At 46.3% G+C, this 27,695-nt stretch overlaps 1 protein-coding gene and 1 long non-coding RNA gene across 4 annotated transcripts in view; one reads left to right on the top strand and one right to left on the bottom strand.

Moving 5' to 3' along the window:
- Positions 1–27,695, bottom strand: part of Schip1 (Schwannomin interacting protein 1) — a 131,764-nt gene that overhangs the window by 24,148 nt on the left and 79,921 nt on the right. For all 3 annotated transcript variants that reach the window (XM_050189126.3, XM_050189128.3, XM_050189127.3), the window contains 4 exons: positions 27,562–27,626; positions 26,616–26,699; positions 24,233–25,282; positions 21,193–21,580 (listed from right to left, as the gene is read on the bottom strand). In XM_050189126.3, the coding sequence (XP_050045083.1) occupies positions 21,193–21,580; positions 24,233–25,282; positions 26,616–26,699; positions 27,562–27,626 (1,587 nt within the window). The remainder of the gene's footprint in view (positions 1–21,192; positions 21,581–24,232; positions 25,283–26,615; positions 26,700–27,561; positions 27,627–27,695) is intronic.
- On the top strand, positions 5,842–7,434 carry LOC129387624 (uncharacterized). The gene is made up of 2 exons (XR_008614800.2): positions 5,842–6,299; positions 7,195–7,434. It is a non-coding gene; the product is annotated as an uncharacterized lncRNA (long non-coding RNA).

Below are 27,695 nucleotides of genomic sequence, written 5' to 3'. Positions count from 1 at the left end.
CTCTCTCACGTTATATTAAGTGCAGCAATTCTTTCAACGCAGTTATATCCAAGGCACTCGAGTAAAGAAAACCGTGTGCGAGCTTGTGAGGGGCCGAGCGAACGCAACGGCTCCCAGATGTTTACTATCCCGAAACATTAACCGCGCCCGCAAGCATGGGAAAGGCACCCGAAGACAAATGGATGCAGTTGGTATACCATGACAGTAACTGCAGTAAGGTGGTTCCACGAAACTATCGTGTACACGTGCGCGCTCTGTTCAAGTGCGTGATGACGAGTTACCGCGAGATATATGTATGCACTATATGTGGTTAGTTCAACGATACGCGCAGCACCGTTTGCGAAAGGGCCTCGGTTTATAACCAGGTGCGTTGCGAAACTTCCTTTTAAACACGTAAATGATCAGAGGAAACGTGTGGTATCTGACGCCTGAATAATGTGTCTGCAAAAAAATTTGTTGAGTAAATGCATAGGAGGAGCAGAAGTAGTACGTTTCCCTTTTCCGGCGATTTCGAGTAAATTGCCTTCTGAAATAGGATGTCCACGGCAACAGTTGAATACCGCAGAGAGAGAAAGAGAGAGAGAGAGACTATTTAATGAAAGCTGGAAATCTTTGCCTGACGGAACGCCTAGCATGCTCCTGCGATTATAAATGAAATGCGATAATGAATAAAATGACACACACAGGCCACATTACAGACACATAACAAACCCAAAACACGCAACGTACAGGATCAAAGTATTTCCCTGAGACCAGAGTCTCACAAAATAGTTAAAAGGCGGCTTCGGCGCGAGAAACAGGAGGCACTAGTTCACGATTCAAGTCCATGTTCTATAGCTCAAGCTATGATGCACTTGTATTTCAGCGGAACAACTTTATTTTCTGACATTTAAATACTCCATCCTCCCCGCATTTTTTAAAATGTCCATATCGAACGAAGTTGGGGAGAACGCTTGGATTACCAGAAAATTAAATATTAGTATGAAGTACGAAGAAATAATAAAAAATATTATAATTTTCTGACACAACTCCAAATTGAAAAGTTTAGAGTAATTTATAATTGTAATGTGCAAAAATAAACTATGGTGGAGTAGAAAAATTTGTTGTCTTAGTATCCCATTATACATGTCACTCCCTAATATGCTTTTACTTGTCATCGAGTTTTTCGGGCATGCCGCTTGAGATGGCGCTCCCAATGCTGCTGGTATGCTGTAGCAAACTGTGCTCAACCGAACCTGTTAGCAGTGTTACACATTTCTTTTAATGCCCCATTTAGAGACAATAGAGTAGCGACAAGCCTTTTATGTTGGAGTGATTGCTCGTCTCCTTCCGAGATTTCTCGTATATGTAGATTACAGAATTCTTCTAAGTTTCACAGAATTAACGTAGCCATTGCAACCCGTATTTGAGACTGCAGTTAAACATTTCGATTTTGTCTAGTGTGCAGTTAGCAGGAGTTGCAATATTTGTTTTGTTACAGAGTTACGAAAATGTAAACATACCGCGTCATTTCTTTTTTGCTTGGTTTATGTCGGGATTTTGGGAATTTTTTTCTTCAATCTTATCAAACACGCGAGGGCCCAAATCAGAAATCTGTGCTGCTCGAACTTTACATTTTTCTTTGACGTGTTAAGAATTTAATTTAGCAGTGGGTCTAGCGGTTGTCTACATAGAGAATTGCTGTTTTCCCCTGTATATGAATGAGCAAATTGGAGCTGGGCAGTTAAAACTTTCTCTTCACCAGAACACAATCATGTTGTAGGTAATTTCATTATCAAAAGGAATTTCCATTTCGAAGCTCTTGGCTATTCAGAAGAAACATTTTGGACTGTTAATTGTGTGTGGCACAAATCCAAGAGCGTCTGTACTGAAAAAGCGTCTGTATTTATAGCTGTTTGAAAGCTGACCATAGACAGCACTACGGGTATAGTCACGCTGCCTAATCATTGCATTAGGAACCGTGGAACACATTTTGTTTGAATGTTCAGGTTACAGAAACGAAAGGGCATGCTATCTCATTAGAATGGGATGTGCTTCCCAGAACTCATTAGATCTAGGAATAATATAGAATAGAATTTATTGGCAAGAAAGACAGAGAGGTCGACCTTAGCTAGTGCGCTCTAGTCTGCTACTCTGCACTGGGGCAGAGGCAAGGGAGTGAAAGCACTGGTATGGGTGATGGTGATAAGAGAAGCGGTGAGTGCTTATGTATATGAGACCTTGATCTAGGAAGAATAATATACTGAAGGAGCATAACTGAAGGTGAATACTGAAGGAGCCTTCTCCTTAAAGCTTTAAATTTTCTTATTTCATTCCTTCAAGACACTGGCTTAATTGACAACCTCCCGCCTGTTTACATCCAATATCATCACGATTATCTCGCCTGTACACGCCATGATCATATATTGCCTTGCGTTTTCTTTTTATTTCTATTTTCTCGCTCCCTTCTTTCTATGGCCTTTCTGTCCCCGATCCCCTTACCTATTAGGAGTAGCATGTAGGTACTTACAGTTATACACGCCTGAACAATTATCTGTATTCACTTGAAGAGCGTTCTGTCTGTCTCATCACTGAAAGCCAGAAACGAGACTAAAGGCGATGGAGGACTGCTTAAATTCGCTGCCCAAAGAAAAGATCTGCCCCTCAAATAGACCTTTCCGTTGGAGGGGGAGAGCACCTCTCTGGATTGTTGCGCGTGACTACAAAATGCGCTCGCTGCTGCTTCTGCAAAGCTTTTTGAGCAGGAGGGCAACCCGGGTTCACAACAGCCCAGAGGGCAAATGTCTCTAGGTGCCAGCGCTACCATATTCTCAGTGGTATACCATTTCTACAGCACATGTTCTTTACAGATGAATACCAAATGCGGCTGCAATGCTACCTTTTCAATGAGAAATCAAGAATAAGAGAGAGGCTCGCACGAAGATGGAGGCTTGAAGTAATTAACAGCAATAGAATAAGGAAGAGGAAACTAAAGCTTTGCTTTACTACCGACGTCCCAAGAGACTTATGTATACCACCACTGTGTGACAATGAGTTACGATTATTATAGTATAGGCGGGCTGTTGTGGCTGCCTCATTGTCGCTCCCACTCATTCATGACCTCCACGGAGCAATGGGAACGGGCGCTTCCTTTCGTCTAATGCCGTATGAAGCGTATGAACACCAAATAAACCTACAATCACCAAGCGAGCAGAATCCTCGGAGGTACGCAGTCGTTGCGATATAAAGGGACTCACGGTCGCACAACGTCTGTCTAAGGGTTGAATGCTGCCGCATCATATCGGCCCATGGGACGGCCGGACAGAGCAGACGGGGACAAAGCAACGACGCCTCGCTGAGTCCATAAGCGGGTCCGGCCTCAAGGCCCGTTCGGACACGGGAAGCGTTTTTGTGCTCCCATGCACGGCACACTGCCGAAAACCACGGCGCGTGCGGCGATAGTGTCCCGAGAGGCTCGCACGACCGATAAGATAGACGGCTGCGGCAGCGTGTCTGTACAACTGTTTGCGGACGACGCTCGGAGAGGCTCCTAATGACCGATAGAAGGGCATAAAAATATCACGGACCCGCAGGGGAAAGCCAGGGGAGAATAGATGCCGCAGTAACGACAACAAAAGAAAGCCTCGTCGTCGCAGATTTCCCGCCAAGGCTCTTTGCAGCCGTCGCCGATGTTTGTCTTCGGACACCGCGTGGACGCCAACATGACGGGAAGGAGCTTTCGGATGGCGTTAGGGCGCGGCGAATAGAAGGACGGACATGGAAAACTGTCCGGCGAGCGTGTGTTTGGCGACCCCTCCCGTATGTTTTATGCGTCCGAGGCCATGAATGATGAAAATACGGCACCTAACTGTGTGTCTGACCGTGTGTCGCGTGACTAGTTTTGTGCGCACCTGCCGAAGTTCTCTCATCACGATTTTTTTTCCTTTGCCTGTGCCATTAAGGCCATCGGCCATATCATGCTGATTCGTCAGTCTGGCTCGTCAGATCGCTGAGACTTACTGGCCTCGGTCAATGCTTCGAAGACGGAACGCCATAAGCCTGATAGATATTTGAGGCGTATATAGCCTCAAGCCAGACAGTTACGGTGTCTGCAGCAAAAGAAACAGTTTCCTTGCCCTCCCCCCCTCCCCGCCACAACTTTATTAAACATTATTTATTTTTCTACAGTTATGTTCTCTACAGTGTACGCTATGTTACAGCCATGAGTCGTTTGATGTGCAGAAATCTCCTTTGCAGAGTACAGTGTACGAAGGATTGGCAGACGTCCCTGCTTTGAAATAGCCTCTCTCACTCTCTTGATTTAAGATTCATACTCAATACAATTCGCAATCGTATCATTTTTGCTATCGCACGCATTTATGAGCAAAAATAAGAAACACAACTTCAAGTAAACGTTTCCTCTGACTTCTCACTATTTTATAAAATCTTTTTCCGAACAGGACTTCTAACTCGTCCTCCTGCACCCGGAAGTAAAATGCGGATGTTGACGCTTCTTATCACGGTTTACTGCATTGGAATGACAAACAACCCTTACAAAAATCGGTTTGACCTTTCAGTCACTCATGAGTCACCTATCAGTCACCCCTGTCACCTATCTGTAGACTCGACCTTTCTGTAGACTAAGTCCGCAGAATGTCTGCAGACACCGTGCGGACTGCAAGTAGACTTGTCTGTAATATGCGTGCCCAGTGAGTGTGTGTGTAAATATGTATATGTATCTATATATACATACATATTCTGAACCATGACATATTTTATAATTACGGTTGAATAGTTTTGACTTTTCAGTCACCCATGAGTCACCCACCAGTCACCTCCACGTAGACCTAGTCTGCAGAATGTCTGCAGACACCGTGCGGACTGCAAGTAGACTTGTCTGTAATATGCGTGCCCAGCGAGTGTGTGTGTGTGTGTAGATGTATATCTATATATAAACGCATATATATACATATTCTGAACCATGACACAATTTATAATTACGGTTCAATAGGTCTGACCTTTCAGTCACCCATGAGTCACCCACCAGTCACCTCCACGTAGACCCAGTCTGCAGAATGTCTGCAGACACCGTGCGGACTGCAAGTAGACTTGTCTGTAATATGCGTGCCCAGCGAGTGTGTGTGTGTGTGTGTAGATGTATATCTATATATAAACGCATATATATACATATTCTGAACCATGACACATTTTATAATTACGGTTCAATAGGTCTGACCTTTCAGTCACCCATGAGTCACCCACCAGTCACCTCCATGTAGAGCTAGTCTACAGATTGTCTGCATATTGTCTGCAGACACTGTGTGGACGGCAAGTAGGTAGACTTTTATGTAATATGCATGCCATATATATATATATATATATATATATATATATATATATATATATATATATATATATATATATTCTACATGACACATTTTATAACAGTTAAATCGGCTTCACCTTTCAGCCACCCACGAATCACACACGCACACAAGCACACACACAAACGCACACACACACGTGTGCGCATCCTGAACCATGACACATTTTATCATTGCGCTCTGTTTTGCCATTTTAACATTTTGAAAACTTTGTCACTGATTGCTACAAGAACAGTCTGATAATGGCAGTTATATAAATCAATTATTTAATACTAATTGAAATAAGGTAATTGTTACATAACGTACATTAAATGCAGCAGTTATACTATGGCTCGAACCGCAGCCTGAATTTAAGGACCTATCTACCGCGCGACGCCGACACCATCCATCCGACCACCGACTGCGTGGTTGCTTTCGGCGCCGGCCCCCAGGAGGCGCTGGCCGCGAGCACCGGTAAAATTGCGGGTGAGATTATTTTCCCGTCTTCACCTGGTCACCGACATGTCACGGCGTGCACGCGTGCACGCCATGTGCACGCCGCATTGACGGCGACCGATGAGGTAGTGTACATGCCGTGCCGAGAGGAATTGTGGCGATTTTTGTGTGTATTTTAATGATCCAAAACCCCTGTGACTGCATAACGTAGCTCTCAGTGTTTTTCGTGTGGTGTGCCGATGCCAATTATCGTAGTTATGACCCGGTCGCGCTTTCTTTGTTACCGGCTCATGAAAAGCCGATGGTACTCTCGCTGCGCTCGCATTCCATCACAGTGCGCGGAAGAATTTTTTGGACGTTGTGCTATCACGTGCTGTAGTTCATCTGCAATTCTACGCTGTTGACGCCGGAGGCACCGTGCACAGACTGTCCTTCCTGCGGTACCTGTGCGATGCGGCAGCAGCTGTCACGGAGACTCGTTTACCGAGCACGCCTAGAAAGGTAAGTCCGGCGCGTACGCGCATTCTTGTGGTGCGTGAAGTGTGCATTTCTGTACGGATAACAAGATGATTAGTAACGTGACAAAAATGATCGTGCTTTTCGAATGTTCGTTCTTGTCGCAGGGCGCATTTAGCGAACAGTTTGATGAAAATTGCCCTAAAACGTGATGTTGCCAAAATCTATCGATTATTTGCTTTCTGCTGTGAAGTTTCCTTGCGCCGGGGACTGTTTGATTTGAATAGGCGCAAAAATTCAAGCAGGGAAAGTTACTATTTCTGTACGTAATTTTTCAGCGAGAAATCGCATAGCCATTTCTAGAGGTACGTCGATTTGTCGTCTTCACAGCTAACGGCTGCGCGAGATGGCACCCGATTGCTGTGTACGACGCATGGCCAGATTTTAGCTTGTATGCAAGTTCTTTTATTTATATAGTGTCTTGCAGACAGCCTGTATTTCTTGCGTTGGGTGTCATGTGTTTTCGTGTATTTGTAAATGGTTCCGAGATTTCAACAACAGTATCTATCTTTAATGGAAAAAATTGTTTTCTCACCTGAAAAAGAGGGAGTCTGTTCTTTTTCAATGCATCGTCCTTTGGGGCAGGGCTTTGTTGCACCGCATAAATAAATTAGGTTTTCGAACGCTTATCATGTGTTAACGAGTTTTCTGCTTGTGCAATTCGCATTTGAATTGGTACAGGTGGGTTTGTGTGAAGTTTTTTATAGTAGATTCATGTTTGCCCCAGTTCCATTTACATATTAACTGCCTGTAATGTAATAATCGGGTATTTGTGCAACCATGCAGCTTCATGTAGCTGTTTGTACGAGGCGTTTCACAATGTCACAAGTTTACAGTCTCAGCAGGGCTTACAGTAAACTGAACATTTCTTCTTCTTTAGGGATGTCACGATTTTGTGAGCCAGAGGAATCTACACCACTTGGGAGCCTGCGGCACTTCTGCAGGCTGAACAGCGCGTCAAAGCATCTGATTTGCATGCTGCGACAAGGTGTGTGCAAGACGGTCACTGCCACACACATGAGATGTCGGTACTCACTACTTTATTCCTTGGAAGCGATATTCTTGGTCCCAACCAAGCAGCCCGGAAGAAATCGGAGACAAATAAAATGTGCAAAGAATACTATTGCGTCTGTTATTTTATTGCATGCATGCATGCCAGTTCCCCATAGTGGGGCTACAGAAATTCTCTCTAATGTCTGCCTAAATGCTGTAATCCTGTGACCACAATCTCGACAGACTTTCTGCAGAAATGCTGTATCCTGCAGCTACACAGATTGAGCAGACTTTCTGCAGAAAGGGTGTACCGATTGGGCGCTGGGAGGTGACAGGGGGGTGACAGAAAGTCTGTCACCTGTCTTCAGATATTCTGCATCCCGGGTGACTCGGGGTATGCAGAATTTCTGCAGAAAGGGTGTACCAATTGGGCGCTGGGAGGTGACAGGGGGTGACAGAAAGTCTGTCACCTGTCTTCAGATATTCTGCATCCCGGGTGACTCGGGGTATGCAGAATTTCTGCAGCAAGTCTGCAATGATTTTTGTAAGGGAATTGCAAGTATTACAAATTTTTTTATTCGGCACGCTGTCCCATAGATGTTCCGCTGCCTTCATACGCTTCAGATTCCACGACGCCGTCTCATCATTATCACGGGAAGGCAAGTTTTAACCAAGCTTAAACTATGACAGCAGTAGCAACGACAAAACCGAAACAACCACGCTCTCCCTCGCCAACTTACAAGCGCGCACGGACCAACGCCCCATTCTCCTAACTTTGTCATTCTTTTTCTAACAGATTTTGTTGTCGCGACGCTCGCTTTTCTCCGCAGCCGTTCTTATCGCTTCTCCGATTTGTGCTGCGTCCTTTTCTCCGTAACTCCGCAGCGGATGGGTGCGGTGACGGACAACACCGCGACGTCATTCCGGACTCCTTTATTTCAGGAATACTCGGCGGAGCATCGACGGCCCCCACAGCGCAAACAGCGATGAGAGCGCGTCGACAGCAGCGGTGGTGACTCGACTTCGAGCCATCAACAGGCGAGCAAATGGGTCCAAACGAGGGCGCGGTCTCGGTGGGAGCCGACGCGTATATGCGCTGTCCTCGCGGACGTCCGCGCTCTGTCAGCGACGCGACAGCGACAGGATGACGTCCGCCTCGCAGTGCACCGCTGAAACGGAAGAAACGGCGCACCTCCTATTCCGGGACGTGTGACAGACAGGCAGCACGCGTCCTAGGTTGCGACGAATGCAACCGAAGACGGGTATGTCGGTTAGTCGAGCGTGCACCAGTGCGCACGCCTAATTTGACGACCGTATGCGCAGGGAAAGGATGCGGCATTTCCTTTCTCTTAATTGACGCATACAGGAGAGTGGGGGAGGAAGCGCAACTGACAGCCCAGCAAAATGGCCATCAAAAGAAGCACCGTAAAATAGGGAAACATTTGCCGCGGCGTGTACTTCTAAGTAGAGTCTGCAGGGCACCTGACACGACCGCGAAAACGGGCCAGTTCTCAGCTGCTGAACACCGATCGCCCACACACTACGAGTTCATCAACGTCTTCCTCTTCCACACTTCACCATGCTGGCACCGATAATAACCAGTACACATTATTCAATGCACTTTGAAAAACCTTCTAAAGTGAGCGACCGCGTTTCATCAGGCAAACAGTTCCAGGGTTGAATCCATGGTTCGGATAAAAAAACTGTACTTGAATATGTCATTGCGAGAGTGAAAGTAAAGGTTAGGCTTGTGGATGGTTCGTGTTGGTAGCATCCTTGCAGGGGATAGGTAATTATTTGGGGATGCATAATGGTTTGGCAGAGTGGAATACCCCAAATATAAGGCGCACCAGGTTGCACAAACTGAACTTTCCGCTCCAACGCCGACCTTCACCCGGGCTTCACCGACGTGAGGCATCGCTTCTGTACGGGCTGTGGCTGGGAGTGGCTTTCACGGAAGCGTGCACTACTTTGATTAGACTGACCGACTGTTCTGCATGCGACGTTTGCAGCATCGAAGAGAACATCGAACATTTATTGTGTGAATGTCATCGATTTCAGTCGGAAAGACAAACATTATCTATCGCATTACGACGACTGGACGATAGGCCGTTGTATGGGCAGGTGCTGCTTGAAGACCGTGCCCATCGCTCGTCGGCCCACAAAGTTGTGAAGGCACTTTTGTCTTGAGGGCGATCTTGAGGGCGACTGGCCTATGTAAACGCCTTTGACTCACTCAGGACCTCCATGTACGTGCGCGAGCTCACCGCCGCTTTCCTCCTCCCCTCCCTCTCTATCCCGTCTCTCTATTCCCTCTCTCCCGTCCCCCAGAGTAGGGTAGCCAACCAGACGCATTTCTGGTTAACATCACTGTCTTCTCTTTTTATTTCCTCCTCCCTCCTCCTCATAATTGTTTGAGTTAACGAAGTTGGACAAAAACTTTTAAGAATTCCGCTCGGCGCCACTCAGAAAGTGGGGGGAGTCCTAATTAAGCTAGGTAGGAAAGAGGTGAGAAGTTCCACTCATAACGGTGGCAAATAAAACAAACATAATCATGCTACAATACAAAGATCAATTGTGATACAAGGTTGAGAGAAGGGGGCGGACAGAAGAATGAAGATATTTTCGTTTTAATTACTAATTCCTTGGGCAAGCGTTCAGCGAATCAACGAACTGTACTATATACCTATACATGACCACGTAAACGTTAAACGTCTGCAGGTAGCTCAGAGCGCGCCCTTTCTGTTTTTTTCTTTGCACGTGTTCTTTGTCGTATTGTAACTGTATCACCAATTACGTTTATTAAAAAAAATAACACTGTCCCACTGCGATCACGCAGCATGTTATCGGGGTATTGTGTACTGCGCCTGGGTACTGCGCACGCACCCAGTGAGTGCCCAACGTAAATACTCTCAATCTCAGTCAGGCTGGCCGCCTTTTTCCTCGGCCTCCGCTTTCTGCAAGGCAGAGTACACATATCTGCTCCCTGCTTCGCTGGAGTTTATCGCCCTCAGACATGTGTGCTTCGTTTGTGCGTCACGCACCCCTTTCTCATGTTTCTTCTGGTTAAACAAACAACCCCTGCAAACGGAAGCCCGTCCTCCGCCCGACAGCACATCTTTCCTTGGCGTGCAGACCTTTCCCATCTCGCGAACCTCGTGAGGTCTATCCATAGAGGGCAGAACGCCCTTGTCATCCGTTTCCTTTCTAGCGCGGGCCAGCTTGATTTGTGTGACGACTTACTTCTTCCACTTCCTTATTGCTGGAGAGAGAGAGGGATGTAAGGAAGGCAGGGATGTTAACCAGTCAAGAGTCCGTTTGGCTACCCTACGATAGGGGTAGGGAGAAGTGGAAGAGAGGCAAGGGATAGAGAGAGGGTATAGAGACGTGCATGGACAGTACTTGAGTCAAAGCCACTCGCACAAACCAGACGTTCTCAGAAAGCACAAAAGTGCCTTCACTGCCTTCTGAGCCGACGATCGGTGGGGACCGGTGCTCTAGTACTGTCTCTTCACTCAGAGGACGATCATCTAGTTTCCACAATGTATTGGACGAAGGTTGTCTTTTTGCTTGAAATTGAGGACAGTGGCACAATAAATAGTCAATGTTCTCCTCGCATCCGCAAACATCATATGCAGGACTATCAGCCATTCTAATTAGTGCTGAACAAGCTTTCGTGAACGTGCAGCGGTGGCGTAGAGGTAGAACACCCGCCTCGCGTGCAAAAGGTTCGTGGTTCGAATCCCGGTGCCGCGCAATTTTCCACCGGATTAAAAAAAAATCCGAGTGTTGATAAAATTGCATAAACAGGCCTGGAGTGCGGCCTGATCCCGGTGACCAGAACCGGTAACGCACTCCCTCACCAAAGCAGGATTGGCCACCCTGGTGCAGTACTTGGCCGCAACCTCCTATATGAACACAGCAATGAAAACCCGGCCCTCAGTCCCCAGCAGCTGCGAAGCAACTGACCACGGCGGCGGTCAGACCTGCGACGCTGCAGAGGGTGCGAAGAATCCCTGGCTCCGGACAGGCCGCCATTTGAATATGAACCTGGCAACGTTTAACGCTAGAACGCTATCTAGTGAGGCGAGTCTAGCAGTGCTATTGGAGGAATCAGAAGGCAGTAAATGGGATATAATAGGGCTCAGTGAAGCTAGAAGGCCACAAGAAGCATATATAGTGCTAAAAAACGGGCACGTCCTGTGCTACCGGGGCTTAGCGGAGAGACGAGAACTAGGAGTCGGATTCCTCATTAATAAGAACATAGCTGGCAACATACAGGAATTCTATAGCATTAACGAGAGAGTGGCAGGTCTTGTTGTGAAACTTAATAAGAGGTACAAAATGAAGGTTGTACAGGTACATCCAGTCTTGATGACCAGGAAGTCGAAACATTCTATGAAGACGTGGTATCGGCGTTGGGTAAAGTCAAAACAAAATACAGTATACTGATGGGCGACTTCAATGCCAAGGTAGGAAAGAAGCAGGCTGGAGACAAGGCAGTGGGGGAATATGGCATAGGCACTAGGAATAGCAGGGGAGAGTTATTAGTAGAGTTTGCGGAACAGAATAATATGCGGATAATGAATACCTTCTTCCGCAAGCGAGATAGCCGAAAGTGGACGTGGAGGAGCCCGAACGGCGAGACTAGAAATGAAATAGACCTCATACTCTGCGCTAACCCTGGCATCATACAAGATGTGGACGTGCTCAGCAAGGTGCGCTGCAGTGACCATAGGATGGTAAGAACTCGAATTAGCCTAGACCTGAGGAGGGAACGGAAGCAACTGGTACATAAGAAGTCGATCAATGAGTTAGCGGTAAGAGGGAAAATAGAGGAATTCTAGATCAAGCTACAGAACAGGTATTCGGCTTTAACTCAGGAAGAGGACCTGAGTGTTGAAGCTATGAACGGCAGTCTTGTGGGCATCATTAAGGAGTGTGCAATAGAAGTCGGTGGTAACTCCGTTAGACAGGATACCAGTAAGCTATCGCAGGAGACGAAAGATCTGATCAAGAAACGCCAATGTATGAAAGCCTCTAACCCTACAGCTAGAATAGAACTGGCAGAAGTTTCTAAGTTAATCAACAAGCGTAAGACAGCAGACATAAGGAACTATAATATGGATAGAATTGAACATGCTCTCAGGAACGGAGGAAGCCTAAAAACAGTGAAGAAGAAACTAGGAATTGGCAAGAATCAGATGTATGCGTTAAGAGACAAAGCCGGCAATATCATTACTAATATGGATGAGATAGTTGAAGTGGCTGAGGAGTTCTATAGAGATTTATACAGTACCAGTGGCACCCACGACGATAATGGAAGAGAGAATAGTCTAGAGGAATTCGAAATCCCACAGGTAACACCGGAAGAAGTAAAGAAAGCCTTGGGAGCTATGCAAAGGGGGAAGGCAGCTGGGGAGGATCAGGTAACAGCAGATTTGTTGAAGGATGGTGGGCAGATTGTTCTAGAGAAACTGGCCACCCTGTATACGCAATGCCTCATGACTTCGAGCGTACCGGAATCTTGGAAAAACGCTAACATAATCCTAATCCATAAGAAAGGGGACGCCAAAGACTTAAAAAATTATAGACCGATCAGTTTACTGTCCGTTGCCTACAAAGTATTTACTAAGGTAATTGCAAATAGAATCAGGAACACCTTAGACTTCCGTCAACCAAAGGACCAGGCAGGATTCCGTAAAGGCTACTGAACAATAGACCATATTCACACTATCAATCAGGTGATAGAAAAATGTGCGGAATATAACCAACCTTTATATATAGCTTTGATTGATTACGAGAAAGCGTTTGATTCAGTCGAAACCTCAGCAGTCATGGAGGCATTGCGTAATCAGGGTATAGACGAGCCGTATGTAAAAATACTGAAAGATATCTATATCGGCTCCACAGCCACCGTAGTCCTCCATAAAGAAAGCAACAAAATCCCAATAAAGAAAGGCGTCAAGCAGGGAGATACGATCTCTCCGATGCTATTCACAGCCTGTTTACAGGAGGTATTCAGAGACCTGGATTGGGAAGAATTGGGGATATGAGTTAATGGAGAATACCTTAGTAACTTGCGATTCGCTGATGATATTGCCTTGCTTAGTAACTCAGGCGACCAACTGCAATGCATGCTCACTGACCTGGAGAGGCAAAGCCCGAAGGGTGGGTCTAAAAATTAATCTGCAGAAAACTAAAGTAATGTTTAACAGTCTCGGAAGGGAACAGCAGTTTACAATAGGTAGTGAGGCACTGGAAGTGGTAAGGGAATACATCTACTTAGGACAGGTAGTGACTGCGGATCCGGATCATGAGACTGAAATAATCAGAAGAATAAGAATGGGCTGGGGTGCGTTTGGCAGGCATACTCAGATCATGAACAACAGGTTGCCATTATCCCTCAAGAGAAAAGTTTATAACAGCTGTGTCTTACCAGTACTCACGTACGGGGCAGAAACCTGGAGGCTTACGAAAAGGGTTCTACTCAAATTGAGGAAGACGCAACGAGCTATGGAAAGAAGAATGATTGGTATAACGTTAAGGGATAAGAACAGAGCAGATTCGGTGAGGGAACAAACGCGAGTTAATGATATCTTAGTTGAAATCAAGAAAAAGAAATGGGCATGGGCAGGACACGTAATGAGAAGGGAAGATAACCGATGGTCATTAAGAGTTACGGAATGGATTCCAAGGGAAGGAAAGCGTAGCAGGGGGCGGCAGAAAGTTAGGTGGGCGGATGAGATTAAGAAGTTTGCAGGGACAACATGGCCACGATTAGTACATGACCGGGGTAGTTGGAGAAGTATGGGAGAGGCCTTTGCCCTGCAGTGGGCATAACCAGGCTGATGATGATGATGATGATGATGATGATGATGAAGCTTTCGTGAAGGCAACTCCCAGCCATAACCGACACAGAAGAGGCGCTTCGCGTCGGTGCAGTCCGGCCGGAGGTCTGAGTTGGTATGGTGCGCCTTGTATGTGCGGTATTCCACTCGGCTAAGGAGAGTGTGCGTGCTAGAATGCGAAGTTGTATCGCAGCGTCGGTACTTGAGAGAGGAATGGGGACGCAGCGGTCTTTGTTTGACGTCCGAGCTGCCTTATCTGCGTCATAATTTCCAGTTATACCGCAATGGCCTGGTATCCAATGAAAAGAGATATCATGGTGATTTGCTCTCAGGTGATTAACGAGTTCCACAATTTACCACATGAGCTGATCGTGAGTTCCACGCACGTGAGCTGATCGTGACTGCACACATTCAAGGCCGGCCTTGAATGGCGGAAGACTTTTGAGGACTTTCAGCATTTATCGCATGAAACGCGTTCGTAATAAAATCTGCACCATTTCGAGCATATCGTAGAAACCATTTTTAACAATCGGTTGGGCCGACATTCTTCAACCGCGTAATCTTGATCACTCACGATCACTCACTCATGCCCACTCACGCACGTGTGTGTGTGTGCGTGCGTGCGTGCGTGTGTGCGTGCGTGTGTGTGTGTGTGTGTGCGTGCGTGCGTGCGTGTGTGCGTGTGTGCGTGTGTGCGTGTGCGTGTGTGTGTGTGCGTGCGTGCGTGCGTGCGTGTGTGTGTGTGCGTGTGTGTGTGTGTGTGTGTGTGTGTGTGTGTGTGTGTGTGTGTGTGTGTGTGTGTGTGTGTGTGTGTGTGTGTGTGTGTGTAAACCATTAACGTCGCTTTCAATGCTACGTCTTCGAGCGACACTGTCAATACCGATTATATGGCCACTCCAGGCAAATTTTCACCGCGGGCGAGGCGGTCGTCGTAATGTTCCTTATATGTTTATGTATATTTAGCCCATATGTCTATCAGTTCCGTGCATGAAAGAGTGCTATATACTATTCAAACACCAAGGTTGCTCAAACTCGACCTTATATTTTTGCAGTGCAGTGGAATTGCAGTGCGCAAACAATTAATGAAAGAATTCATTCAGATGACTTGCCCTTTATCTTAAATCTTATCAGACTATTAATAATTGCAAAACAATATTGAACGTAAGACCTATTTACGGGTCCCACTTGTGTACGGTTATTAAACAAACAAAACAACGGTAATAAGAGGTTAAAAGAAATACGCTCGGAGTATAACGTTCTCAACATCTATATATATATATATATATATATATATATTGTGAGCGCTTTACTGCCGCTACGTCCATGCCTGTAACCAAAGCAAGTAAGGAGACTGGGAAAAGTAGGTAGTTGTGTAGAATGACCCGCACGGACATTGCTCGATATACTATTTGCCATCGCTGTTTCGCTTTTGCGTTGCGAACTCTGTCTGTAGTCGGTCATAAAAGTTTATGGGGCACGGAACATGAGAAGCAGCTGAATGCCCGCGAAGCCTTCGCACATAGCGGATCATCCAAATTATCAATCTGTAGTGGGCCTTGCGAATGATTTATACATTGAGCCATTAAAAATTATGTAGATTCAACGCACACGTTAGGATCTAAGTGAAGCGAGGCTTAATTGATTTAAATGCTATAGGGCAGTTCGATGCGTTCAACTGTGCGCTCAACTTTCGTCATACGCTACGTGTAATCTCATGCAATGCTCATGTTTATCCACCACAAATGGGAGAGTTTAAATATCATGCAATCCTTATGCTTATGCAATAAACCGCTCACAATCTATGCCAAAACGCGCACACCAAATCAGGCGAACCCACAGTGCAAGCCGTTGTTCGCTGTAGGCAGCGATGTCACAAGGACGAAGGTGATTTATGATGCTCATAGAGGGAGTGATGACGATGACAAGTGTATATGCGCAGATAAATACGACACTTATCTGTAGCGGCGCTCGTAGCGGACGATCGCGATGGGCGCCAATGAAAAGAACGATCGGCCAGACATGAGTTAGAAAAAGAACGCTCCAGGCTACCGGGCCCAAACAACGGTATGCTGCGCGGCTGGCCAGCCGCCGTTGTTAATCGCCGCTGCTCATACTAACCGGTGAACGGCCTGCATCAATCGGTCGCCTGCACGTCCAATTATATATTTAATGATTCTGTACTTCTTGGGTAACAAACAGCAGCACATACCCTAGAAATAAAAGAATGATAATTCTGGGGCATTACGTACGTGCGTGCAAAACCACAATCTGATTATGAGGCATGCCCAATAGTGGGGTATTTCCGGAATAATTTTGACTACCTGCACCTAAATCTAAGTATATACGTGTTTTCGCATCGCCATGATCTAAATGCGGCCACCGCGGCTATGATCGAACCCGCAACCTCGAGTTCAGCAGCGGAACACCATATCAGCCGGGCTAACGCAGTGGGCGAGTCACATACCCGTTCTGTAGAATATTCTGAGAATGGGCACGCACCCGATGGCACGTACGGCACGGCTAGTGAGTCGATGTCTGTTTTAGTAAAGGAAGCATAGTAAACCAAGGAATTCGTTGACTACGAGGCGCTTTACATTAAATGGTCGATGTTCTTCAGAGATGCCTGTAAAGAGACACTATATGTTGAGATTTGATGTAGAATTTTTTTTTTATTACATGGAACAGAGGCGCGCTTTGTAGCTACATTGTCGGTCAGCATACATGTACCAGGTGTTTATTTTTATGCGGAATAAACAAAACTAGCATATTTAGGATCCTGCCGTCCTTACAGATAGGCTACCTGGAGTGGCGGACATTAGCATCAAAACCTCTTTCAACGGTAATGCCACTAATTACAAATATATGCTACGTAACCTTTAATTGCTAATTTTAGGGCACATGTAATTGGAAAATTGAAGTGAAGTCATGTCGACTTAGCAGAAATCCTATAACTAGCACCACTTTTGAAATAGCCATCCGCAAAATGTGCTAACGAATGCTTTGGCGTTTCAGTTAACATTGTCCCCAACTGTTAGAGGCGCACGCTTTTAGGAAACTGCGAATCGGAACGCTCATGAATTTTGTAGAAAATGTTAAGGTCACATATCGCGAAAGTGGTGCTATAGTTGGAAGATTTCTACTAAGCAGACATGGCTTCACCACTCTTTGGCTTCGATTTCGCGATTAGATCAACTGTCCTAAATTTAGCAATTGAACAGCTATCTGAATAGTTTAGTTAATGAGCGAAATTATCGTTACATTTCTTTCTGCTGCTAATGTCCGCCTAGCCAGGTATCCTATTAGCGATAACGACAATGACCTGATATGAAAGATACCAACAGCAAACAGCAGGATCAAGTGCTGATACTGCCACGCCAAGCCCGAGAGGGTAGGCAAAGAAAGCTTCGCTTTTAATTAGAATAGCCAAGGCTTAACGTCTAGCAGCTCACCTTTGTCGTGGAACATGCGCCCCGTAACTTTTTTAGTCCGACTATACCTACCTATACCTACCTATTTGTCGCATAACCATTGTACGCGCGTGCATATCTGAGAAACATTATCTGCACCTGATGTTGCACTACGTTTGTCCACATCATCGTATATGTATATCTTAAGCCTGTGAACTGCCGTATCGTAATTCTTGTGAGACTATACAGTGCACCGGATGCGCACTTTCCGCCTGGTCCGGTACAAATAGTATATACTGCATTGAACTGTTACTGCAGGTAAGGGTGCTGGTGTACTGATACTGTCATGCATGTTGTGCTTACTGACGACGACCGTCTGTCACCCAAGTGTCAGTGTTATCGATTTATCACTCGGCGTAAGACTCGCCACTGTATCGATCAAGATGTCTTAAGTTTATTTCCTACACGCAAAATAGAGCGGTTGCCATCTGGGCCCTTAGCCGACAATCACAGGCCAATTCATGTATACCTGCGAGCTACAAAACACACATCGCTACAACTACACGCACATAACAAGGCAGTGTGACCATCTGTCACACATACTAAAGTGCACATAAATGATGACGAGATTAAATTAATAATAATAATAATAATAATAATAAGTCAATGCATACCCGCACAATAAACAATAACAAGCTACTGGAGAGATGTGTGTACCAGTACTAAATAACTTTTTAACGGCGTGGGTAAACGTTTAATCTGTTTTTACGTCTACTGGTAAGCTGTTCCAATTCTTGGTTCCTGAATGCTTCTTTTGCCAAATATATTGTGAATGTACGGCAAATTTAAGCGCATGTTAGACGGCATGTCTGTCGAGTAGGCCGAATAAGATAGGATAAACGGAAAGGAAGGTTATATAGAAGCACTCTTTTTTTCCACCATGGGAGTAATCTTAGTCTCGTGCTTGGAAAAACTGCATGATGTTTAACATTCTAAAAGGGGTGTCTGCTGTTTCATGCGGGTTAGAATTTGTGGTGACGGCGAAGAGCTCTTATGACAGGACTCAAGAAATTTTTGGTATGTAAGCACCCGTGTTTCGATGCAATAGATTATGTGACCGTGAAATATGGAATAGCGTATGATTGTAAGTGTGCGCATGAGAGAAATGGCTTCTGGCGTTCAACAGCGCATAGCATGCGCTATTTAATTTCTTGCCAACGTGGTAAATATGGCCACTGCAATTTACAGTAGAGTCTAGTGCAATGCCTGAATATTTATGCTTGACAACGTCGTAGATTGGATTGTTGGCCAGATATAGCGAAATCGAGCTCCTTTGGGCCGGCTGCCGGCTGGAAAATACCATGTACTTTGTTTTTGAAACATTTGATGCCAGTTTAATTTTCCTAAAACAATTGCGACAATTTGTTAATATCAGATTCAGCCAAATTTTGCAACTGAGATGGGTCATGACCAAGAAATAATGCACTGTATGGTATTAATGGTATTATCTGCATACATTATGATATCACAATTGTGGAGTACAGGTAGGAGGTAGTTGATGAATAAAAAACAAAGAAAAAAAACAGAGGTCCTAAATTGTAACCTTGCGGCACTCCCCAAGTTACTGGCCGAAGGCTTGACTTGATGTGGCGTCTCACACTTTAACCATCTGCATGCTATCAACCATATAGGTAACTTTCAGTAACATGAGCAACTAGGCTTCTGAATCCATATTATTCAAGCTTCTGCAACCGGATTTTATAATTTACAGTCTCATAAGCTTGCTTTATATCCGTAAGTACATCAACTATACAGCACTTTGTCGTTTAAAACCTTATTTACAGGTTCGTTTAAGCATGTTACAGCTGTTGACATGGACCTATCATTACAGAATCCATGCGGTATACCTGAAATAATTTTATATTTATCTACAATGAAAAAAGAGCTCTTGGTTGAAAGTTATTCGAATATAGTAAAAAATGCACTTAATCTAAATATTGGGATGCAGTTCTGAAGGTCCTTGCTCTTGTCACCGTCATAAATTCGAATCACACGTCCTATTTTTAAAATATCAATATACACTTTCACGTGAGAGGATGCACTCAATATTTTTGCAAAGTGCTCGCCGAGTTCTTCAATGTACTGTTAAAGATAAAGATATATCATCCGCACCAGGGTTCTTTCTTCCGGTCGTAGCTCTGGACTGTATAGAAACTATCTCACGGGGTGAGAAATCTTCAGAAACGACTGAGCTCAGCATAGGGCTTCGTAGCTTGGGTATATCGTTTGAGAGAAAACAACAATGCAAGAGGTTTGTCTAGCTTACAGGAGTGATCATTGAAGTGATCGGCGATGTATGTTTCACCGTTAAATGGTGGTGTGACGTCTGGCAAATTTATTTTCTCGAATGAAGTCGCAGATTGTGTAGCGACCGAGCCTTGTCTAATCACATGGGGGGCACGCGATGCAAGCGCTGTTGTTGAACATTCCTTAAAGAAAAAACGAGCGCGAGCCACTATTCCGGTATGCACTGTGATACATGTGAAAATAGCGGGTCGACTTTACCCACGAGATCGGGCCTGTCATCATTGAAAGGTATCTGTATAGCGCAACAAAACAAGGACACAAGAAGAAACGAAGACGAAGACAAGCGCTAACTATCAACAACGAAAATTTTACTTCCGGGATCTGTCATACTTATATCCCCAAACAACCACGTGCACACTGTGATATCAACCACGAGGATGCACTTACGTACATGACGGCATGAAAACAGTCTAAAACCGATACAACAGGAAAACACAGGAAAATCTAAATTACATATGGAAAACGCGATTCAGCCTTTATGCCATGCGCAAATAATCCGACTCTCTCGCGGACAGTGACAGTGATCGCTTGCTGATGCATTGGTCAGTGGCCGAGAGGATCTGCTTCGTTTCTGTTCTTAGTCTTATACATTCGCGCTTATCCCTATCTATAGCAGTGTATCTACTAGAAGTGGGCGACATGGCCGACATGGACACGTCTTACAATGGAAAGCAAGAAAACCGTCGCCTGATGCAATGTGACACCTGTTTCTGTGCCCTTAGAGGCCGACGATTGTGCTCGCTGCAATTGGGGTGCGCTGAGCGTCACTTATCTTTTTCTTTCCTTTTCCTTCTTCTTCTGGAGGGGAGGGGGTCGGGAGAGGGCGCACAAGTTCGCCCAGTAGAGAATTAGATTTGTGACCTACAGTTCCTGCATGCGCTGAACGCGCCGCGGTATAGCTCAGTGACTGTGGCATTAAGCTGCAGAGCTTGAGGCCGCGCGATAAATACCAGCCGCAGCGTCTGCATTTCCATGGAGCCGAAATGCAAGGACGCTCGCGTACTTGGATTTAGGTGCACGTGAAAGTACCACGGGTAGTCAAAATTAACCGGGAATCCTCCACTACGGCGTGCCTCATGATCGCCGGTTTCGGCACGTAAAACCTCGGTATATAATTCAATTTAATGGCACTGACCGGTTCTTCACTGTCGCGACAACGTAACAATATCGTTATATCAATCATCGGTAAAGTAAGATTTCTTTTTTTTTTTTTCTGAGCTCGAGAAGAGTGGGGATTGTAGTTAAATGCCACGTGCTCACCCTAGCGAGCCAGTCGTCCTCCTTGGCGGCGCGGCTCAGGTGCCGCTCCATGGCCTCCCAGTCGATGGTGGGCATGCTCGTCTCGATGTTGTACACGTCGAAGTCGCCGCACCGCTCGGGCGACAGCGACGCGCGGCCCCGACGCCGCTCCGCGCTGCCGTTGGCGCCGGCCGAGCTCGCGCCTCCGGACCGCGAGGCCTGCGGGCGGCCGTCGGCGTGCCTGCCCGATGCTCCCCCGGCCGGGGCCGGCGATGTCGGCGGCAGGGAGAGCCGCGAACGGCGCACCTTCTCGGGCGTGAAGTTGAGCAGCGACGCGGCAGATGTGGTCGCCTCGCGCGTCAGCTCGGCCTTGTCGAAAATCTTGGCCACGTTCTCCGGCAGCGCCCACCTGCGCACGTGCGCGTGATTGCAGCTGCTTGGCGTGGCGACAAGCTTTTGCGAGCAACCTCCTCGCAAATGAAGTCGTAAAGAATGGTGTCCCCCGGTTTCTTAAGAGGAATATAAAAAGAGGTGCTGTACCGCGGTGTCTTTCTTGGCGTCTGGGCCACGGATTTCTTTCTTTACCGGAGAACGGCATGGTTTACGACGTGCGGAAGCAAAATGTGACAGACAACGGATGCAGCTCTCGGATCGTGGCTCTTTCGAAACACGTCAGGTACTCGAAGTATCGACATCATCTGAACTATTTCCCTTAGAAGAGATTAACGTACTAACATCGACAGTGTTGCTGCATCGCGAAAAGTCTCTGCTGTGTGTGCTTTTTTTTTCCTTACACGGTATTTACTGCAGCGAGTGTACCATTGTATACGAAATCTGCACAGGTATACTAGCCGGTACATCACACATCGATGGTCTGAAAAGGACGCAGGATCAAGTTTACAAAGCTTTTCGTTCGTAAGTGTTTTTTGCCATCGGTTGGCTGCCTTGTTAGTAAATGTTTCGCCATTACTAATATCTGGCATCTGTTCTTACGAAAGTTTTTAGCGTGAGAACCTTTTTGCGAATATGGAACCTGGAAAGCGTGATGTGGGTGCTCCAAGTTTCGCCTTCGCGCTTTGTGTTTATGTTGGTCGCTTTGTCTCTGACATCGTATCGTGTCAACCTTCTTTTCAATTTTTTTTTTGCGCTCGGATAATGCGGCAGGTCAATGTATTCGGCTGTAGTCGACGCCATGTTACTTATGAAGGAAGGCTTGGCATATCCGCATTACCGTTTTTTTTTTTCAAACCGCCATTACGTTCAGGTTTGATTTCTCCGCTCTCTTCCTGCTTCATACAAAGCCTGGTGCCTTTCTAGATAACACATATACGGTTTTTAAATCACGTCGAGTACGAAAAGCTACTACGGATGTAAGAGCAGAGCGAAGAATGAAACCCAGCGAAAACTTGCTTACAGTAGAGAAAAATGGAAACGGGCGTTCGACTCGGGAGCTCCGGAGAAAGCATCGTCAACTGAGCGGCCAGGAATAGAGAAGTTTGAATCGCTTGTGTTTTGATACTCCATTGCAGTTGAGAATGAATGCCGGAGCCCAATGAATTACAATAGAGCTGGGTACGTAACCATAAGGCGTCATGGGAAATTTCAAAAGTCCAGTTCTTCGTCCCCACTACGTGCGCGGGAGAACTTGAGCACAATACATGGCGCTCTAGAAGATACGCGAACGTAAAGCTGTCAAGCTCCTGAGCCAGTGGCGACAAAGCCTATAGCCCTCACAGCAACTTAAGAACGATAAAGGTCTTTTAAAGAAAGGTCTCCGGATCGATTTCGCCATACAAGACTATTATGGTTTCCTCCACCTAGAAACTATCTCCAACGGACATAATAGCCTCTTGCACGTCACTACAGATAAATTATCTGTGTAAATCATTGGCAAGAACAATCAAAGCAATCAAATGACATTTTTTAAATTACACTAATTACCTGCCTAATTACAAACATCACCGCAAATGCTTATATTGAAAAGTCGAATATAATCGCCATAGAAGTTTAGTTCAGTTTTTATACGTTGCAATATGCTCATGCAGACCTAAATAACTGGTGTCAAATTATCCATTGAATAACTCGCGGCACAGCCCCCCTGTGACGTTGCAGAGTGGAGTAAAACAAAGCTTCGCCCACGGAGAAGCTTCGCCACACCACGTGATAAAGCACTCTGTCGAGCCCCTACTGCTGAAGTGACTACGTCAAATCGGAATCAACTCGTGGAAAGAGGGAAGTGCGGTGGCTTTATTTTACGCCACAACTTTTACGTCACACAGGGGTTAGACGGAGAACCCGCTCTGCAGTGCCGCATGCGTAATCAGATGCAGTGGACGAATAATTTGACGCCGGTTATTTCAGTGTGCATGATGCAAGTTCTAAATGTTGAAACCAGTAGCTAGAACTTTGCGGCGATTCCCTTCAACTTTCCAATTTGAACATCTGCCGCATGTCTTCCTTTCGCCGTCCATGTCTTTGTGCGCTTGATCTGCCTTAAGGAAAATGATGCCGTACCAACTAGCTCGGATCCAGATCTTCGTTCAGTATGACCCGTATTGTTTGTAACCAAGACGTTATTAACGTGGTTAGTTTAATTAGTGCATAGATTGCTGCAATTTTTCTTGCATTTGGTGTCCGCCAGGGCAGACGATTCTTCTGCAGTGACGTGACTTGAGTAAATTTTATATACTATAAATTAAATTGCTTGAAGTAAAAAGAAAACATAAGACGAGAACGTGGTGTTTGTACGTATCGTAACTGTTTCTCCTGAGCAGTATTTGCTAAGAAGGAGCGATGATTTGCGAGAAAGAAGAGAAGGATAAATGAAAGGCAGCGAAGTTAACCAGGACTTAGTTTGGTAGACTACCCTGCAATGGGGTAAAGGGAGGAAAAGATTAATAGAAGCAGAGACAATCCACTGCTGATGTCGTCGACGTAGCGACAGTTCTCTGATGTATATCACAGACTGTGATGATTCGTGAAAGCCCGCGCAGCTCCTTTTTTGGCGTAGTATAGTTAGGTAAAATTTTAAAATGTGTTTAACATCTGCATGGAGACTTACCTCGACACGTCGTCCGAAAGCAAGGGGTCCTCGTCTGGCGCTGTGCAGTAAGAGGGAAGCTTATCGGCGCCACCACCGCCTTCCAGGAGGTGCTTGCGCCGAGACGCGTTCTGCTGATCGATCTCGGCCTTGGTGACTGCTGCCGAGTTCAGCGCATTTTCACGCTCCTCCAGTATCCTCAGAGGAGGCAGCAGGTCCGGCAGAAGTCTGATGTCTTCTTCGCGGTACGGTTTCCTGACGCTTCGGCTGGAGAACTCGTCAGCCTCCGGTGTCAGTTCTTCCGAGCAGAACGGGTCCCCACTGTCGACCATGTTCAGGTCGGCGAATTCCTCCACGGCCGCGCGTTCACGCACGTTGGCGTCCGTCTTCTTCAGCTTGTCCATCACAAAGCCCTCTTCGGGCTTCCAAGCGACGTCCCTGAAGAGGTTCGCGTTGCTCACCAAGTCCACAGACATGGTCGAAGACGTCATCGATGCCATTCCGGTCATGAACGACGACGTCAGCGACGACGCCAGAGAGGCCGTGCTGCTCCCTTCGCTCATGGGACTGAAGTCATTGTAGTCGGCGGACGTCGGCGAAGAGCCCACGTTCAGCGACAGCACATTGGCCATGAGCGCGGTGACGGGTTCCGCCGTGACGAAACGCGTGGCCACTTCGTCGTGGCCGCTGATATACTGAGTGTCCGCACTTCCCAGAAGCACCGAGTCGATGAAGTTGTTGTTGGGTTCGATTCTCTTGTTCAGAATCGTCTGATCGCTCATCTCGGTGACGCCGCTCTCCTCGAATGACTCTTCTTCGTCCGAAGAGGACGACGCGGCCGAAGAGTTTTCTGAGCCCGAGCCGTAATCGTCACCGGCCAGTATGCTGGCCTTGGCGGCGGCCAGAAGCGGACAGGTGTCCTCGAACTCTTCCTCGTCGTTGTCCTGGTCCGAGAGGTCCCTGTCCTCCGGCTCAGATGACGAGAGGGACATGGCACGGATGCTTTCGGCGTCCGGCGATCCCAGGTCGCAGGCGGCGCTGCGCTCCGGAGGCCATGCTGAGGTTCGGAATCTGAAGGAAAAATGCCGGATTAACCTAACGAACCATATTTTTTACAGTTGCAACTTTGACATAGAGAAATAACTACCGTTGTGCACGTGTGAGCAGTGTTGAGAGAAAAGTGCCCAGCACAGCTCGTCAAACAAAGGAGTTACCACTGTTGCGTGATGGAACTATATAACCGCGAATTGCAGTAATCTTCAGCTGCATGTAAACGGTGCTTGGAGCTTTAGGCGACAAAACAACGCACGATATTGCTTGGGAGTGGCGGGTATAAACAGCTGCATTTGGTTCATCCAATGTTATTCTGTGTTGATTTGTCCGTGTTCTGACCACGAAAGGTGGCTCTGAATGAACGCATCAGCACGAGAAAGCGCCCCCTGTTCAACGTTGCCTAGAGAAAGAGAGAGAGAGAGAGAATGAAAGGCAGGGAGGTTAACCAGACAGATATCCGGTTCACTACGCTGAACGGAGTAAAGGGGGCGAGGGATTAGACGAAGAAAGGAGATAGCGAAGAAAGAGGTAGTTCGCTCGCAACTTTCGCTAATTTATCAACAAACCTGTACGGACGGTGCCTGATCGAAATTTCGCGTTATGTGACAAATGAACAAAATAGGCAGTTACCTTCTGACGCCTCTAGATGGTGCGGGCTACTCTGTCGTAGCAGAGCAAGCAAAAAAGGGAAGCACTAAAAGCGCCGAAATACACTGAAGAGTGACTAAGAACACTAATAGAATCGCTACATACTATGACAAACCTAAGGGCGTATGACAAACGTATGATCAGTTGTCATGGTAAAAATGTCATGGTAAACATGTCGTCCGCGCGGATGCAAGGGCACTTCTGACTAATTACGCGTTGTAATCTGCATATATTGGTCTTGCGGGATCAAATCCCGGCCGCGGCGGCTCCACATTTCGATGGGGGGAAATGCAAAAACGCCCGTGTGCCATGCATTGGGGGCACGTTAAAGATCCCGTGGTGGTCAAAATTAATCCGGAGTCCCCCGCCACGGCGTGCCTTGAAATCAAATCATGGTTTTGGCACGTCAAACTCCGGAATTCAATTCAATCATGCATTTAAAAAGCACCGCTTATATCCTTTGTCAAACCGCCAACGATGCAATAAAGTTACAAAATTTCCGTTTTCACTTATAATTGACAGAGTCGAGAGTTCGATGTGAGTGCATATAACTGTTGTAACTTTATTCAAGATGTGGCTACATCGAATGTAGCCAGGTTCAGTATGCCGAAGTTTGACTTTGTAACAAATATCTTCATGATTCACTGACGCATAACCTTATAGGTTCTGACAAACGCTTAGTAAACTCTCTCCAACTACTCACAAGAAGTTTTTTGGTGGGGACTTGCGCTCTGACAGACCTCTGTAGGACCTCAGTCGGTCTTCATATCCGGGGCTGACGTGGCGGCTGTCAAAAGAATGGCAAGGAATGAGATACAGTTTGCATTACAAAAATAATTTTATAAGACAAAGAAACCCATATCCTAGAAGTGAAGGCCCTCTTCCTTCTTGCCCCTCAGAACGAAAAAAAAAGAAGAACTGTGTGTGTCCTCACCAGAACCGTTACCTTGCTATCACCCGCTCGATGTTGGTTTTCTGACAGATACAACTGCGTTAGCAGTTACGATAGTGTCGTTTTAATATTGCACACAAATGTCGCAACGAACACACCAACGAAAACAAAGTGATATTGAACAGGCGTTCAAGCGTTACAATGTACGCAAGAGTACAATGCTACCGTGTAACATAATAACTACCTCCACGCTTGTGTTGAACACCTCTGGCAGACAGGATTGTACGGTGCACTGCATAACACTAGGAACGCCTTTGCGGGCTACGTGACAGTGCCCACAGAAACAGTTTGTGTGTACGTGTGTGTGTGTGTAGTTTTTTTTAATCCTTCTCTCTCTCACCTATCGCATCCCCTTGCCCCTCCCCCAGTACAGGGTAGCCAACCGGAGATAATCTCTGGTTAACCTCCCTGTCTTTCCTTTGCCTTTCTCTCTCCCTCTCTCTCTGGCAGATTTCGCCAAGTCTGTTTGACATACATTATAAGATCAGTTTTCAGATTAGTCATAAACTACTAGCGAAGGCCCAACATATCCGAGTTTCAACTTATCGCAACACATTTGTCAAATGTCTAGGTGCTCTCAGGGAGACGGCTGAACCAGCCATTTTAAACCAACTCATTGTACCTCAGAAGCCGAGCTTATGAGGCGAGTTACCGCAACGCGTAGTCTAAGCTAGACGTTACGTGCCGTGAAACTCACCTGCGCAGGAGACATTTTTCTTCCGGGAGCGGAACATTCAGTTTCAGCCTCATGGCGGCAAGGTCCTGCAAACCATAAGCACACATTTGAACAGCTTGAATTCGCATTCGTGGCACGCGCTGCTTGAGAGTGCG

Source organism: Dermacentor andersoni, chromosome 2, assembly GCF_023375885.2.
Source record: "Dermacentor andersoni chromosome 2, qqDerAnde1_hic_scaffold, whole genome shotgun sequence".
Classification (NCBI taxonomy): domain Eukaryota; kingdom Metazoa; phylum Arthropoda; class Arachnida; order Ixodida; family Ixodidae; genus Dermacentor; species Dermacentor andersoni.
This window is presented reverse-complemented; position numbering and strand designations above follow the sequence as displayed.